We start from the raw sequence: 18,224 nt of genomic DNA on the forward strand, positions 1-18,224 counted from the left end.
CTAAAAAAATAAAAGAAATTCATGACAGAAATACATATTGGATTGTACCTTTCCCTACGTGTATGTCGCCATCATGTGGCCATTGTTGTGTAATGAAATCACATCATCATGTAGTTCCCAGAGAGCAAAATATGCAGGGTAGAGATTAAACTGAATATAGGCTGTGGAAAAAAAAATTAAATAGAGGTGTATGTGACTGACTTAATGAACACAAGCTATCAACATCAATAAGTTGCACAAGGACTCGTAAAAGTATTGAGAACGCATTAAAAACACATTTAAAAAAAACTAAAAATCTGAGATAATTACACCTGTTTTTACCAAAGTCACATCAAACACTTTATAGGCAAAGTTTAAATCAAATGTAAGAGTTCTTTAATAAAACAGCTTATTATTCAGCAAATTAATGTTGAATTTACATCATCAGCTATTTGTCCAACAACACACGGCTGTTTCAATTATTCACAATATTTTGCCAGTCCCCACTGAGCAGCTGAGTGCGAGGTCTTTTTTTTATCGGTTATCTTCCACAATGATGGTCCGTCTTGGGTAGGTATCAATGTCCACAAATATGAAACGAAACTCGTATCTTCCAGTCTCAGGATTCTGTAAAGGGACAAATTATTTAGTATTTAAAAGAACACACAACATTTAGCACTCAATTCTATAACTGAAGTCTCTGCTTGGCTGTGCAAAAGCACTAGAGAGTATTTGAACACAGCAAAAATGATGCTGTGTACTAACACCAACCTCTTTTGACTCTGAATGCACGGTTCCTTTGAGGCCTGGCTCCGAACCTTCAATGTAAAACTTAAGTCTCATATGCTTGAGTCCGTCCTTCAGGTACTCCAAATGACTAGGAAAACACACACAGAGAATATAAATACAGTAATATCAGCCCACAGATATGCACAGAATTTATGACATATCCTCGTCTCCTTTAAATGTTACTATTTTAGACTGTCATTTTTTTTTTAAGCGTACAGCTTAGGTGTAGTTACCATAGCAACAGCAGCTCATCATTTGCCCTCATATCCTAAGAATTAATAAATTATCTGGACGTTTACTCTTGGATTAAAATTCCAACCTGACTTGCTGCCTCCTTCCTCGCCGGGTCGTCTCACCGTAACACTTAATCGGCTCTCCGAAGGCACCAATAACCTACGTTTAGGAAAAAAAAAGGATTTATGGCATCTTCAATTTTCGAAAGAAAATCACCTCAACAATCACAGTACTGCTTTACCTACTGTAGCTAGGAAATACTTATGTAGGATCAAGTAAAAGTGGGTATCCACAATACATCCACAGCTACCCTGAACTCCTTAGACAGGATGAAGGTCCTTCTCTTTACCTCAGGGTGTGACTTGACTTTGTTGTACGCTTTCCCGTAGATTTTATTTGGACTTGAGGATGAAAAAAGCTCCTGGAAAACCACGTAGAGCAGGCCACCTGAAACACACACCAGTTTAATGAGAAATCAGTTTATTTGGGACCATTACTCTTAAAATCTCGCGTTGTATCACCTGTCACTCCAAGCCCGATGAGTACGACTATCAAGTAGGTGAAATCTCTGCCGGCATCTTTCACTGAAAGAGATTTGTGAACTAAGGTTGATAAAACAGTAAAATGTTACATTACAGAAATTATGCATCGATTGGGACAGCACAATTAATAGAAATCGCAACATGGCCTACAGCAATTTTAACATTGCTGGTGGATGTAACATCTGATAAACTAGAGCATTAAGTTTCTGAGGAAATTGCAGCGTGAATGTTGAAAATTTATACAGATAATGCTAAACTGCAATGATGATTTGAAAGGTTTACTGATGTGAATAATGTGTGAAAGGCACTTTAGAAATATCTTTTTTAACCGATTCCCCAGAGAATTCACAACACCTCATCATCTTTGTATTTTAGTGAAAACGAGTACAACTGGGATATCATCATTTCTATATTTTAGAGATTATTTTGTACATTGTTTGTGAATAAAGAAGCATGTGATATAAAATGTATGTTGTGATGTTCTATTTTTTTTGTTTTTGTTTTGCTGTTGTAATCCCTGGATTTCCCCCGTCTGTGGACCTAAACAAGGATGAACTAAACTTACGGTTATATTCGTTTATCCAAAATAAAGCCACTAATAACGACAATCAAAATGAATCACTTTCCTCTTAACAATGAGCATTAGAATCCTCCAGGGTTTACTGCAGAACTGTCCTTGTGTTTTACATGTACCATGTGCATTAGCAAGTGTATTCAGGAACTCTTAAATATGGAAATTTATCTACAGTTTCTTTGACCAAATGTACAAATCTGCAGCTCACCTTTCTGTGCAGCTGAAAGTCTGGGGCTCCCGCTCTGATACCTGGAGACAGATTTGTGTCTGGCTTCTCTTTCCTCGGGACTTGCTTGATTCCTGGCCGCTGGGTAGAGGGAGAAGCCTCGTCTTAACTGGAGGAAGCAGCTCAGCCCGGGACCCTCGTCTCCTCTCAGGAAGGTCAGTCCTGTTGACACCGTCCGGTGTGTGTGAATTAGGAAGCTAGCCGGTGGGAGCTTGCGTGTCTGTGCGAAGTAGAGTGTCGCTGTTTGTGTCAAATTCCGGTTTAAGGCTTTAGATATGAGCGAGTAAGCCATGGTGTAAGCCATGTTTATGCCCTTTATAGTTAGCTTAAGATAACGCTGTGTTGCTTACAGCTAGCAAGTCAGCGTTTTAGTGCTAATAGTTACAGCTACCTGCTTGCTAAAGCTGGAAACACCTATAACCTATAGTTACGTTAAAAAAAACATTTATACGCAACTTATAACTTTAATAAACCTACAATGACATAGTGCGCTACATGATGTGCGCGTGCTTCGTAGTTCAAGCTAGGTTCACGCACCACCGCTACGACTCATGGGAGACTGAGTTCCTTATGCGACAACCAAATCCTGGTGAGGAAATACTACATGACTTAATATCCTTTTATACAAATATTCTGAGAGAATATTTGATGTAATATCATATATCAAATATGCAGTGTCTAACAAAATGAATCATACAATAAAATCAGTAAACATTTGTTTATTGAAAACATTCTGTCCAGCATTTTCTTAACGTGTTATCAAATTAATAAGTAATTTTTTTTTGGAAAAACCACAGCATAGGCAATTAATGACAGATAAACAAATAAATAATAATGCTCAGACATAGTGGGAGTAAATAAAGGTTAATTGATGGTTCAGTAGAATCATGTATATGCACCCATTTATGAAATTCAATATCACTTTGTTTCCTACATCCTGTCAATTTGTAAGTAAAAACATCCATCTACTGTTAAAGGCATAACACAAATAAATGAATAAAGAAATCTAATGTCAATAAAGCAGCTGATATACGGAATTTTATATTCTGGTGGTATCATGAAAATGCATTTAAAAAAACCTGATTGTTTTTTTGTACCCCTTGATGAAAAACTTTACATTAAAGGTATTTTGTTTTTCAGAAAACCAAAGTTTCAGTCCCTTATCTGAAACGATCAGGGTTCCATGGCTCGTCAATCCTTGCCAGTCGTGGAGCACAGGTAGGGATAATGCACCTCTGTGTTCCAAAGCAAAGGAAAAAACAAACAAACAAACAAAAAACTTGATGCATACGCCACAAACCTTTTTGTTTTTCTTTTTTGTTTTTTTTTCTTAAGATTTTCTCGTCACAACACTCTACATTGTTCACTCAAGATGCACAAGGGAGAGAGAGAAACCTTTAGATCCGAAAGCAGTCAAACTTGGCAAGATGCAGAGGAATGATGCATCTGTCTGATGTATCTGCAGAGAGATGAAAACACTATTACTTTAAGTCTGTTTCTGGGTTTCTCTCATCTGCTGCCTGAGCTGCTTGTCATTGAATTGATTCACACTTTACTTTAATTACTGAGGTGTTTGCATCCATCTATTTACTGGAGTTTGTGACTAAGTGTGCGTTGGTGTCTGAGTGAAAAAAAATAAAAGAAAAACACAGTGAAAGAGTGTGTGTGTGTGTGTGTGTGTGTGTTACTTTGAACATTTTTAATACCTATGAGGAAGTCTTGAGAGAAACAGACAACACAGAGATGTCAGAGGAATATGTTTATAGAAAAGAAAACAATATTTTATTCAATTTCTGCTGGAATATGAGACTAAATTTTGACTATAAACATGAGGAGAGCATGGATGGAAATAAGACATGTATGGCTTTGAATACAGAAAATAAAAATGTTCACACACAGACGGAAGATAGCAAACAACTGAAACAGTAAGAAGACAAAAGCACTCAGAGCACATCGCTCTGCCAAGGAGGATTACCTGGATACAGAACATAGTATCATCAAAGTTCCTTCACAAATTTTCATCCCAACCACCAAAAATAGGTTACAGATCCAGCTTGATAGTTATCCCTTTAATTACAAAACCTCAGTGAATTTCATGCTCAAGTACTTAAGTCATTTTGACTGTCATATCGGAACAGTCCATTCAATCAAGAAAATTTTGTTCTTGGGCTCTAAAGATTGGATCAAAAGTCATTCATGTCGGCTACTGTACTATCTGTATCATGTCAGTGACCTTGTGACAGTCCTCAGGTTCCAGGACCTACAATTTGATCCAGAGGGCATCTGAAATTTAATTGTAAACTTATATATGTACCAAATTTGATCCAAATCTATATGTAAGCGTCAAAGATATTTTGCGAACAAACAACCACACAACAGTTACATCACCCCCTTGGCAGACGTGAAAAGAATTCCTTGGATTTAAAAAGAAGAATATATGTCATATGCAAGCACGTGTGTTTCATTGTGCTCTCTTTTCTCTCTATACATGAAGCAGGTTGTTTTTCAGTTGTGTTATTCGGTGATACACAACAGGGACATCGAGTAAAGTGAATTTGTCCGTCTGATGTCTTGGATTATTTGAACTCATTATCTCTCCCTGATAGCTGAAACAAATGTTTCTGGCACTTAAAATTCAGACCGATCTTCCCATGAAGCAAATCAAGCAAAACAAACATCTAAAAATACACAACCGAGGGACACGGAAGGTGTGTGTTGACAGTCTGATGACACATCGATTGGTAGAGAGAGGAACTATTGACCGGAAGTCAGTAAAACAAAGAGGTAAAGTGAAGCTTTATTGTTTTGGGGTTTTTTTTTTAGTTTTTTTTTTTTTTTAGATTTTTTTTACAAAGCATCAGTAAAACCAGGCCTGAAAAATAATCTGAATAATTTTAAAAATCAGCGTTTCAATTTGCCTTAGTAGAAAAGTCTGGTCTAATACAAAGATATTAAGCTTCTACAGTAGAAGAAGAAGAAGTAGAACCCTAACCCAAACTGTTAGTCTATGGTCAAATTAAAAAAACTGAAAATTATTTGTGCCGTTCTCTAGTGATTTTGCTAAGCATGCAGTACAGTTAATTTCAAAGGTGCTTTTTCCCCACTCTTCTGATATCCTAATGTATTAGTAGATGGGGCCCTTAGTTTAATGTTAGTATGTTAATTCTTAAATGGGTATTGAAGAAGCATGCAGAAGCCATACAACTGGGCCTTGGTTATACAAATTAAACTTGTTTTGGTCATTATTACATGAAATAGTTATATTAGTAAATAGATTGAGATTAATTCCAATTTTATTATTAAAAAAGAAATATTTTTTTTCCTAAATTTGACATTGCAAGCATCTAAAATTATTCTAAAATCATAATATGGACGCTAGTTATTTTTTTTAAAAAAAAAGCATGCTTTAAAAGTGAAATGTTACATTTTGTTGCCGGTGAGGAGTCTATGACAGTGAAAGGACATGTTTCTGGCAAATGTAAAGTTGTGAATAGTAATTTAAATGGTCCATAGCTTTCTTTCCATGACACAAAAAACAAAACAAGAATTGGTACTAACTACGGTGCACACAGAAGAGCAGACTAGTTCTCAAAACTTTCCAGGTGGAGTGTTTTCCTCTAGTCCTTTATGTTCATCATCTTTGCTCATAAATACATGTTTAATATCCTTTTTTCGTCAAAGTGTCCCTTCATCATCATCATCATCATCATCATCAGCCTCATGCTGGTGTAAATCCCCGCTCCACTTTTTCATATTTCAGTGACGCCCGTTCGTACTGATCCAGGATTGCACTATTCTCAAGAAGTCTACATGATGGAGACAATGCAACATAATGTAGAACATAAGCACACACGTACACACAACAGGACAGAACAGTATTCACACTTAATGACAAAACGATAGGTAGCACTTAATGTGACTGCGCCATTAAAGGTCATGTGACCTTCTACTCCATGACTAAATAAGAAGCGCTCCTCAAATCATCAAGTTAGTTACAGGTGAATGTAATATATTGTGTTCAGAGCAGCCTCATGATCTTGGAGCGTACACATGAAATGTTACACAAAAGCAAAACAAAACCAAAAAACTTCACAATTAACCAAGTACAAAAATCAAATGTACAAAAGACATAAAACATGCAAAAACTACAGAGGAATTCTGCATAAATGTAGACATGAATGGGATATTTAAATGTGCTTTCCTTTATGTGTAGGTTAAGTAAGTGCAGAAAAACCCCACTGATGTTAAGTGGGATTGTTTTTACATTACTGACATCCCTTTTGTGCTATGAGGAGAGTAGTGAAAAAAACATTTTGATTCAACTTAAGATGATGGGGGTGGGGGCGGAAAAAGTCCATGCTAACAAATATCCACTGAGAAACACAATGTATGTCCTCCGGAGAACATACAGTAAACTTGAGCATCACAGACACTTTAAAATAAACTCACTAGGAGGGCAAGATGGCTGCAAGCAAGAAAACCATCTTGGCGGAAGAATAAACAGTTACACAAAAAAAAAAGAAAAATATGAGCCTGCGCAATAATCACAAAAAAAGAGAAAAAAAAATAAGATTCATAACAGGGCAAATGATGACTACACAACAACATGTAAAGATGTTGATTGTTGGATAAGGGTGCTTACCTTGAGATTGTCTCTTAGACCCTAGTTGTGTTGTACTCTGATTCATGTTTGCTCAAAGAGCCAATGAGGCAGAACCTGAAATGTCACGGCTCTTTCATTTAATATCAGATTCATTTTGCATAGAGAGGTCAGAATGCATACTGTGCTACATAACAGCAATCAATGTCTTTGTAAAGTCTGTAGGAGCTTCGCATGCAGACTCATAGAAAAACTACTAAAACAGTCAAGAGCACTCTGGAACGCCGAACAGTGCATGCAGGAGACTTAATTTGCACGCCCAAAATGTATTTGTAACTCCAACCGTTACTTTTCAAGCAATAAAGTACACAGAATATATAACATTTTTTTAAAAAGTCATGCCAAAATGTCAAACTACGGTGAATTGAAGCCATTTTTTTACCCATAAAATTGAGGAAACAAATGCATATTTGATTGATTAAATGCATATTAGATTTTTTTTGCATTCATATCAATGAAGGTCATCATGGATTAATATCAGGCACTGATTCAAGCCCTTGTCTTGACAGTCAGAATAAGACCGATTAGAGAATTCACATGTGCTTAAAAAAATGATGTCGGTTTTAGCTTTACCAACCCAGCAGTTATTTAAATGTAGGCTATAAATTATAATTTGTGGAATCCTAGCAAGGGGAATTTACATGTTCACGGATGAGCATGCAAAATGGAGCAGAAATTACGATTATAATTTAGCTATTTGTGAAAATTCGAAAGAAAATATAACAGAAAGAAACGGAAGAATGAGGGTCAATGCGAAAAAAAAGAAACTTGTAATATAGAAATATAATGAGAGGAGGGGGAAGAACAAAGCTAACAGAGGGGGAAACAAAACAAAAAATAAATAAATGAATATCCCCACAAGCATCTCAAACATCTCCGTATAAATTTAGAGTTGCTGCTCGTCTGTCATCAGAAATCTATGGATACTGACCGCTGTACTGCCTTTTCGTGGCGTGAAAGCCGGTGGCTGGTGGTGGGAACTTCTTCCAGGTCGTCGTCCAGGTCGCATCCATTGTCCGCTGCTTCTTGTGAGTAGCTGTGCTTCATGACCAAGATGCTCCTGCGGTTTCCTGTAGGCGGCAGCAAGGGCCGCACTGCCATTGGCGGCTGCGGAAGGTCCGTGAGTAGAGTGGCGGCTGCAGCGTCACGTGCACTCAAGTTTCCTCGGCTTCCTCGCCCACTGAGTGACAGCTGGGATATATGGGCTGAGCCTGGGTTGGAGGATGAACCACAGTGGTGATCGTGGATGCAGCGTGAGGAGGCACGGCGAAGGGCGTGGTAGTTCTCAAAGTCTTCCGCCAGGTCGACTAAGTCTGCTGAGGCTGCCGCGGCTGTGGTGGCGCTCCGTAAAGTACACAACTCGTAGTGAGGCGGCTCAAAGACCTCTTGAAACATTGTGGGGTCAAAGTCCTCACGCCGCAAGATGTACTTTTTTCGTGGCTGTTTGATCTGGACAATGACAGAGACGATGAGGAGGATGAGGACGATGCAACAAGTGACACCAATGATGGTCCCGTTTGTGTTGTTCAGGTTGTCCAGGATGTTGGCTTTCCTCTTCTCTATACAGGGTAGAGAGACAGAGGGGAGTGTAGTTTAGAATAATACAACTATCATGAAATACACATCATGATTATCAGTTTAGAAAACAAAACGCATTTCAATGTTTCCAACAGAACTACAACTGCTCACCAAAACAGCAACTGTCCATGTTGCACTACCTTTACTCTTGAGATTTCATAGTATCACAACATATGAAATTTGCTTACATTTCCCACTGTTAAATAAAAGACCGTAGAATGGATTTTTTTTTTATTCACTGCATCTTGTCGTCTGAAAGACATACTTTAGCAGCAGAGACCTGCATGTAACAGCAACCTTTAAATAGTTGCTATAAAAAAATAAGTGCATTTAAGTGCATTATTTTGTGTTTCTTTCCTGTAAAGCGGAATGTAATAGCTCTATGCTGGGCAATGTAGGCATATCGTAACATTTAACGAACTTACATGTGACAACCAAATGGGCCTTATCATGTATAAAGTTGATGCCATGACTTTCATGAGACTATCTATATTTCTATCTAGCTATCTAGCTATCTATCATAAGAGAAAGAGAAACCACAAAAAAGTAGCAGAGACTAACTGTGTGTAGCAAGGAAAATCTGCTGGGAGATGTGTGACATTTAAATGCTGAATGAACTTATGGCACAGCAGTACACTGGGCCTCGATGACAGTAAATGGTTACATTCAGAAGCGTAAAGGAGAAAGGAACAAATCTTGACATTTTACCACTAATGAGGACAAATGTGGGCAATGCAGCAGCTCTGCATTACTAGAGCGGAGAGCAAGTAAAAGACGGAGTAAAAGAATAAGAAACATGGCCTCGTCTCGTTGAGTTCTGCACAATTTCAAACACGGATTAGGTTGGAAACTGTGGAATAGGCCATGACACAAGTCACTGGTTCCACTAAAAGTTTGAACAAGTTAAAGTACTTTGGTAGAACACACAGACATGGCTCTATCTGATTTAGGGAAGGGGAAAAATAGGGAATAATGTATTTTTTCTGTAAGGTTAGCCCAACAGATCGTCAAAAATATGTTGCATTTACTGATGAGGGATTTGCAATGCGAGAAGGATCAGGATGGCTACAGTATAGACCTGAGATCTGAGTTATCTACGTGGAGATACAGTGTGTGTGTGTGTGTGTGTGTGTGTGTGTGTGTGTGTGTGTGTTTGCTTGGATTCAAGTGATTGTATTTGACCTACCAAGTTAGTTGAACCATAGCTTATTAAAAGAAAAGAGGGCTTTGATTCCAGTGTACAGATATCCTTTATTGATTTTTGTATTGAGCACCTTTCCCACTGAGGTTTTGAGGAAGTGCATGACTGCTCAGAGCAAAGGGGAGTTGCAGGAGAAATCCCTATTGCCCTAGTCATGCAAATACATGTGTGGGAAGGCCGTGAGTATGTTTAATGCATAAAATATGGAGAGACCAACAAGGACATGGGACTCTCACACTACATTAGCTACTGTAACACAATTTTCCTTGGGGGATGAATAAAGTATTCTGTATCTGATTCTGATTCTGAACTCTAACTTGCTAGCTTACCATTTGACAAGTCCACTAACCATATAGCTACCCTTGCTAACGGCAAATGGTAAATTGTATCCTGAAATGTTACCTGAGCTGCAAAAGTGTCATAGTAAAAAAAAAAAAAAAAAAAACACCTCACAGAAACACTGTACTGCATTGTAGCATTACATGTTAGCTCGGAGGCTACAAGGATTCTGACACCATGAATTGGCAAACATAAAATGCACCACAACTTGAATCAAAATACAGATTTTCGATGTGTGAAGACTGTTTGAAACGGATGGGATGATGTAAATATAGCGCTGCAAAAGACTTCCATGGACGTTTCAATGCTGAAATGTTACATACTATACCTTTGAAGCTCTTCTTGTCTCACCTCCATGTTAAAGATTAGTTTCTATAAACGATGACGAATGATGAGACCAAAATATGATATCTCACCTTTACACTGATTCTCATCCCATGGGTAGACACAGTTCTGCATTCCGTTGCACACCAGCGTGTTGTTTATGCACATGTTACTGTGACAGAAGAAGGCATCTGCATCACAAGGAGCTGAAAGACATTTAATAAAACGGTTATTCCACAGAGAAGAGACTAAAGAACTTTAACTTCCTCCATTATTAACTAGTTTTTAACAGAAAATCTCCACCGTTATTAACAAAATCTGTCAAGATATGCCAGTGCCTCAAGTCAGCATCTTCATTACAGCATAGGCAAAGTTTCCAGTTTTCCAGACTTTGTGGGAATCCATTTGGATGAGCATTAATCAAATTAGATCACTTCCCTTGAAAATACCCCTGCAATTTGCATAGACGTGTATGAATTAACTTCTTGGAATGTGTGTGTGTGTGTGTTTTTGTATACTGCGTGTGTGGATGTGTCTGCTGTGACATTTTAACGTCATCTGCACACACAACAAATACAAAACAAATTGTCTTTTTTTTTCTTTTTTCAAAAATGTTTATTTGTTCACAGTGCTTTTGTCAACCTGCATCTAAAACCGAGCGAGAGGCATTTCCTCAAAATACAAGACCCATCCGACACCTGCCACTAACAATCAGTCTGGGAATTGATTGAAACTGGTGGAATCAAAAATCAGAACCCCGATTGTGGACTCAGGCAGTGAGGCAGGTGCAGCAGCCATCTATGGGTGGAGCAAAATCATCCAACCAAAGATGTACAATTGACAATAATATGGAATATAATCACAATTTTAAAGGTGGTTTTTGAAATTGCCCATTTTAATATGTACCAAAAAATATTCCAGTTTAATATATACAATACATCAAGTTCAGTGACACATTTCCACGTATTCACAGGCAAAACTGGGAAGTAGCAAAACACCTCACAAATGTACTTTTTTCAATTTTGGTACTTTACATGATTATTTATCTGACAGCTTTTTCTCCCAACATTTTAAGTAGGTTCCATTATACACAGGCTCAATACTATCGACTTTGAGTACATTTCAGAGCCTGTAGTTCTTTGCTTTTACCTGAGTAAATATCAGTACTGGTTAGTACCTTTTCATTGTATTTTTTACAATAGTATCTGTGCCTCTTCTTGAGTAGTGAATGTGTGTACTTTTGCCCCGGCTGCTCTTAAAGAATCTTCTTTGGGAAATAACCGCTTAATAGTTTTACAAGCATTGCTACAGCCACACAAACCCTCTGTTAACCTCACAAAGCAGAGACGAATGTCATGTATCTCACTTCAGTATATATTACAAAGAAGTACAATTCACCTCTTTTCCTGTCCACAGGAATTACAAATAAACATCGATGACATCAATACTTCTTCTCCAACAACAAATACGGATTATAAAAACACTGGTATTGTACAGAGCATCTCTTATACGCAGCTTTGTATGTGGGAGTACAGATATTCAGTACTATTTTTAATTTCTGAATGTTCAGGAAGTTGCTTATTTCGTCACAGAGATATGACGCCTCTGCATAGCTTAGCTTGATCTCTGTGTTTCTCTCTCTCCTTCTTTATCTCTCACCACTCCCGGGCAGCCATACACAACTCTGGCACTGGCTACTAGAGCAGCCTGCCAGAGCTATGGCATATAACTGGGGACTATTTGACAGTATAACAACTGTGATGTATGGCTGTTTTCATCCCAGTTCTTCTCCCAAGTGAGTAATAACACACCAAATTAGAATGACTTATCTATATCTCCTTTTCTTTTTCTCCATCCCATCCTGTGTGGGCCTTTGTCAGCATTTCTTCCTCTTCTTTCATAAGCCAACACTTTACCATTAACAACCAGCAGAGGGAGCCCAGTCCATATCTCTTTCCTGCTGAATTCTCTTTTCTAATACCCCCCCCCCCCCAAAAAAAACCCACTGCACACTGAGACCAGAGTGGGATCCACACTAATCTCCTGTGAAATTAGTTCCAAGACATTCTGTAATAAAAGTGCCCTTTTGCCCACACATAAACATTCCTAGTCACTGCTGGAGGCATAAATTAACTCCTAAATGAGTGGCTCATGAAAATAGTCTCTGTGGGGGGGTGGGGGGCTTCAAGAGGAGGGAGGCTAATGCAGTGAAGAGGCAGCACACATTCCGGATTGTTTTAAATCAAATAATCATTTTGTCCATGTTTTGGTTTTTTTGGTTTTTTTTGAAGTGGTGTAATTTTGTTTAGGGGATCATGATTCATGTAATTATATCTGTTTGTCCTAATATTTACCTCTGCTAAGGGGATCATGTTTTGGGTGATTTTTTTCTTCTTTTTTTAATCTGTCAGCAGGATTATGCAAAAGAGGCTCATTTTCACCAAACTCGGCAGAGCTGAGGAAGAGCCCATTACATGTTTTTTGGGGCAGGAAATTACGAGGGTTTTTTTTATTTATTCATTTTTTTTTTTTACGCTGATGTACTCCTTGTGGGTTGATCAGATTCGTTTCAAATTTGGTCAAAAACATCAAGAGCTCAGGGACAGATTGAAGACTGAGTTGTCATTAAGGAGCGTTACTGTGGCGAGGCGGCTAATTTTGATATTTCGCCATAGAATCTTCAACTGTAACCACTGGACTAATGTTCAGATCTCTTTCAAACTTCACGTGTTTGCTGAGTGCCTGAAGACATCTACAAGCTGAACTTAAGTCAGCTATTGTGTTTTTACTGATATTTGCACCACAGTCTTTCATGCTTTGAGCTGTATTGTGCTTGCAGTTATTATCTTTTTCTCAAACCTTTTTTGAAAGCACAAATTTAGCAACTGTGAGGCTACAGAAATGTCTTAATATCATTTGTTTATGTAAGTGTTTCACTGGGTCCTATAGCGTGGAAGTCAATTCACTTTCCTGGGATTTGTCACATCCATTCAATATTTGTCTCAGACGACACTGACCACTTTTCTAATCAACACACAAAATCTTTTTTCCCCCCAAAACCTGTCATCATCCAACTATCTATTCATATATCACAACAGTCTAATATATGTACAGTTTTCTTTAAAAGAAAAAAAAAAGCATCCAATATAACAGGTACACACAGACAAATGCAATCTAATCTAAGCAAAACTCCATACGTTGGCAGACAAGATTGGACTGTGTTGTTCTCCAGTGCTTTCATGCATACAGTAAATGAGATTTGTGGGAAACAAGATGTGATGTGTGAAGCCAGAGGAAATTTCCATCTGCAACCCCAGAGATGGGTCTCACTTGATGGGCTGCAACAATGCTGACAGCTGAGGTGTCACACAAGCACATTTATCACCCACGACATAATTGCCTCCCCCCCCCCTTTTTTTTTGTAAAGATAGGCTTCACTTTCTTAGACTTCACATCCATAATCTGACACTGTAGCTTTGCAGAGGTGTGTGTGTGTGTGTGTGTGTGTGTGTGTGTGTGTGTGTGTGTGTGTGTGTGTGTGTGTGTCCCTAAACCTGAAACACAGAGCAACATTAGTTGTATGTGCAGGTATTAACACTGCACAGATGATAAGGGTGGCGGTTTGGAAACATTCCCCTCCTCATCAGAGCATCTCGCTGGGAGTCAGCAGCTGTGAATGGTTCTCTAAGAGCTGCTGGTCCCACTGGGAATGAGCAGCTGTGAACAAACATAAAGGTTTAGGAAAGTAACTGTCATATAAGCTGCAAAGTCAGTGAGTTCACTTGTAACAGAAATGTTCTTAAACACCTAGGCCTTTTTTAAACCCTCAATTTTGTCTTACAGGCAAGAAGCAAAGCCTTTTTGTAACTCCTTGCTCCTGACATCTATTGTAACATTCATCACCCAGGCTTTTAAGGACATTACAAGAGGTACACAGTAGATGTCAGGAGCAAGGAGTTACTTTGAATCCTGCCTGTAAGACTAAATTTATGGCTGAAAAGTCCTGTAATGTTCAAGAACAAATGAACATATAAGAAAGTGTTGGCTGAAATGTGTACGTGTGTGTTTTTGCTAAATAGGCTTCTAAACTAAGACTATGCACTTTGCGCTTCATCTCATTTGTCAAAATCTGTGAAATGAACACAACATTGAATTGAAAACACAATATTATCGTGTTTTACTACCACTAGCGCATCACTTTAAATTTCCAACATTAACTGTGTGACTTATTTATGCATTGATCTCATGTGTATATATGCACAGTCATTAACAGAGGCTGCTTTGGTCCCATGGGGGTGTATCGAAAAACTAAAGTCAGACTTCATTTTTTCAAGCATATCTTTTAGATTATTGCAGTATTTCTTCTTCAGCACAGAGATTTTGTTTTATTAAAACCAATGAATACCCAATGGGGGCGGCACGGTGGTGCAGTGGTCAGCACTGTCTCCTCACAACAAGAAGGTTCTGGGTTTGAGTCCCGGCTCCAGCACGGGATCTTTCTGTGTGAGTCTGCATGTTCTCCCTGTTCCTGTGTGGGTTCTCTCTGGTACTCCAGCTTCCTCCCACAGTCCAAAGACATCAAGAGAGGACGAGGCTGATTGATACTCTAAATTGACTGTAGGTGTGACTGTGAGTGTGAATGGTTGTCTGTCTCTATGTGTTGGCTCGGTGATGGACTGGTGACCTGTCCAGGGTGAACCCTCTCACCCGAAGGCTACCGGGATAGGCTCCGCCCCCCTTAACAGGATAAGCCGTAGAAAATGGATGGATGGAATACTCAATGACAATACTTGCCTCTCATCGTGAACGAGTACTTTTTATACTCAGTATTGGTCTTTTCAGTACTAAACTCACAAAGGTGTTATTTTCTCTTAGAAAGTCAAGAGGCACTCTGACGGGAAGCTTTCATAGACAGACATCATGATATTTTACTGAGATTTCTAAAATTAGCCTCATGAAGAGATCTAGTCAAATGGCTGTATTTAAAGCAGCACTAATATTGCAAATAAGTGTAATTGTGTCATTTCATAATTGGTAATTATGGCTTTTTATTAAAAAAAAAAACAGTTTTACATAATGAAATCAGCAGGATGTACCTAAGTGTTGTGTCATAATTAAACTAAATAATGGACACGAGTGAGTGAAAACCATTAACATATCTGATCACACCATGTAACTTAATATTGTCTTTATCATTCACATGCTAATCCAGCTCCCCTGTTCTTATGTAAACAAATGACAACACGCATTGAAATGCGCTTCATTATAGTGTGTTTATTATATTTGAATCACGTGCATGAGGAGCGCCGATTGAATCTCAGAGGTCCTTTGCACCTCAGCATTCACTGTTGACAGCGTTGGCCGCATTGCTGCTAAATAGTGGTGGATGCTGCTCGAAAGGCTGTGGTCTGGCGGGGGGATTGCCTGAGTGACTTAGGCAGAAGCGTTGCCCCGGCAACCGCACATCCTGGCTCTGCTTGGTGAAAAAGGCCTTACAAAAGGGATGCTGACTTGACAACACAAACAAATCTGTTGATACTACATGTCTTCTGGATCAGCTATAGTCACGACATGATATTGTTAGAAAATTCATGTGAAATAAGAATAAATGCCCACATTCTGTTGGTAAATGGAGCATCAACATCATCATCTATGTTTGAGTGTGTATCTGTGTGTGAATGTGTGGACGTATTTCTCCAATTTACCCTGCAGCATGAAGGCAAGGCAAATTCAACTCCCTTTTAAACTCCAGGTGCATCCTTTTTTCTACTATTCATTATTTCTTCATAACATATTCTGGCATAAGGAGGGATTTAAATGAGGGTTCAGTAATACTGATGTATTTAGCATTTTGAACTTTAAATGCTTAATAAATGGTTTATTGTACCATTAATGTCGTGGATTATGTAGTTAAGAGGAGGGAGAAGTCTCTTTATATAGGGAAATGTATCCTCTGCAGTGGGGACCATTACTGCAGGAGTATTATTAACATACAAGTCTTTGGGGGGGGGGGGGGGTGAGAGAAGACTAGAGCACAAGGTAGAACTCCATGCAGACATGCAAAGTTATTGCATCTTGCATGTGGATCACTTTGGAGTTAATATTCTCACTAAACCTCTGCTGTTTTACTTTTGTCTTCAGGATAAATGCAGATGAAATAGCCAATTATCTTTATGTCAATGCAGGTCTTCACCAGAAAGGCAGAGGTGTGTGTGTGTGTGTGTGTGTGTGTGTGTGTGTGTGTGTGTGTGTGTGTGTATCTTTAGTATGAATAGGCAATGAATGACATGTTCTAAAGCCTCAGACCATCTTTGTGCTTTCCCTGGTGTTCCCGCTCAAAGAAAAGGAGTAGGTGCAAGCACACTATTGCTCATCCTCATATTCTTTGTCGCAGGCTTAGTCCCTTTTTTGTTTTCTCCATTTTTTTTTCTTTCCACCTACAAATGTGCTGCAGTTTAGCTCAATTCCACCGGTGCTGCCATCCCCACAATCACACACAGGGAATAGTCCCTGTAACAGAAATCATATTCCCTGGGTTCCTGCTTGCTGCCATTTAAATGGCCATAAAACTAAATGGAAGCCTCTGGCTGCCTCTTTCCTACAAAACAGCATCTGATGTAACACAGCTAAACATGGTCACTGCGCTTACACTTTGCCATCCATCCTCTTTTGTTTTGGGACCAATCAGTTTCCTTCATTAGGCCATGTTGCAATAGAGAGCCCATAAAAGCAGGTGTGTAGTGTTCTTCTTACGTTCTTGGTAAGTCGTGAAAAGGATTCGGAAGCGACTTTTGCGGCTGGCCTCGTCTGCCCACATACGGATGACGCCCAGTGTGGAAACCAGCATAAGGTCGTTAGCCACTGTGGAGCAGTACTTGCTCTTCAGATCTTCCACTGAACTAAAATGAGACAGAAAAAGATAAGAATCGTTATATTTTTCATATCGAGTAACATCTGCTGTGCGTCTCAATAATCCTCCAACAAGCCCAGGGCGGCCATTGTTGCGTCCATCTATCAAGCCCCTTATCTTTCAAACACATTGTTATTATCTGAAGATAACAAACAATGTTGATGGGGAGCTCATTTAGTCCCAGGCATGTTAAGAGTTAATGATTCAATTACATCCTTATCTCAACACTTTAAGTCGATGAGAATAGTCAGTATGTTGAGATAAACATGAATCATTGATTTGAAAGTGGCATTTGCTTATGAAGCTGTCATCTGTCTATTTTGTTGGAGGATTAAACCTAGCTGGCAGTTAGCTTAGCTCAGCTTAGCATAGAGACAAGGAGAAATTGAAATCCTGCCTCTACTCAAAGGAAAAAAAAAATCCTCAAAACTTGTAAACATGTAAATATTTTTGCAATTCCAAGGGGGATGTTTGTCGGACTATATCGAAGCTAGATGCAGTGACTTGCTATCTCTTCTTGCTTCAAGTCAGCTCCAAGCTAAGCTAACCGGCTGCTATTTAGCTACAGCTAGCATAGCCAAATAAATATAGTGTATCCAGTGGTATACTGCCCTCTTCAGTTTCAGAATCGTGATTTTAGTTCCTCTATCAAAAAGTCAAACCAAATCTGCTTATTATTCATGTTTTTAATTTCTCAGCCAGACGACGGTAAAAAGGGCTGCACGGTGGTGCAGTGGTCAGCACTGTGGCCTCACAGCAAGAGGGTTGCGGGTTTGAGTCCCAGCTCCAGCACAGGATCTTTCTGTGTGGAGTCTCCATGTTCTCCCCGTGTCTGCGTGGGTTCTCTCTGGGTACTCCGGCTTCCTCC

General features: G+C 38.9%; 2 protein-coding genes and 1 long non-coding RNA gene across 6 annotated transcripts in view; 1 reads left to right on the plus strand and 2 right to left on the minus strand.

Moving 5' to 3' along the window:
• Positions 1–358: 358 nt before the first annotated feature.
• Positions 359–2,908, minus strand: timm21 (translocase of inner mitochondrial membrane 21). The gene is made up of 6 exons (XM_086192314.1): positions 2,327–2,908; positions 1,524–1,586; positions 1,352–1,449; positions 1,088–1,161; positions 751–856; positions 359–606 (listed from the first exon to the last, which is right to left on the minus strand). Exons 1-6 carry the CDS (start codon positions 2,646–2,648, stop codon positions 514–516), a joined length of 756 nt encoding a protein of 251 aa, XP_086048440.1. The 5' UTR covers positions 2,649–2,908; the 3' UTR covers positions 359–513.
• Positions 2,318–18,224, plus strand: part of LOC147241632 (uncharacterized) — a 79,087-nt gene continuing 63,180 nt past the window's right edge. The window contains exons 1-3 of one of the 2 annotated variants that reach the window (XR_015111082.1): positions 2,318–2,499; positions 3,485–3,562; positions 3,680–3,992. This is a non-coding gene — a long non-coding RNA (uncharacterized LOC147241632). Of the gene's footprint in view, positions 2,500–3,484; positions 3,563–3,679; positions 3,993–18,224 lie in introns of those variants that run through there. The other variant, XR_015111083.1, reaches the window with a different exon arrangement.
• Positions 3,124–18,224, minus strand: part of neto1l (neuropilin (NRP) and tolloid (TLL)-like 1, like) — a 70,401-nt gene continuing 55,300 nt past the window's right edge. Inside the window, exons 8-12 of one of the 3 annotated variants that reach the window (XM_086192310.1) lie at positions 17,200–17,345; positions 10,539–10,652; positions 7,936–8,563; positions 6,987–7,061; positions 3,124–6,150 (exon numbers count right to left, since the gene is read on the minus strand). In XM_086192310.1, the coding sequence (XP_086048436.1) occupies positions 7,001–7,061; positions 7,936–8,563; positions 10,539–10,652; positions 17,200–17,345 (949 nt within the window). In that variant the 3' untranslated portion in view covers positions 3,124–6,150; positions 6,987–7,000. The remainder of the gene's footprint in view (positions 6,151–6,986; positions 7,062–7,935; positions 8,564–10,538; positions 10,653–17,199; positions 17,346–18,224) is intronic. The other 2 variants (XM_086192309.1, XM_086192311.1) reach the window with 2 other exon arrangements.

The sequence above is a fragment of the Aulostomus chinensis genome, chromosome 21 (genome assembly GCF_037954235.1).
Source record: "Aulostomus chinensis isolate RoL2024-O1b breed Wild chromosome 21, RoL_Achi_v1.0, whole genome shotgun sequence".
NCBI classification, from domain to species: Eukaryota; Metazoa; Chordata; class Actinopteri; order Syngnathiformes; family Aulostomidae; genus Aulostomus; species Aulostomus chinensis.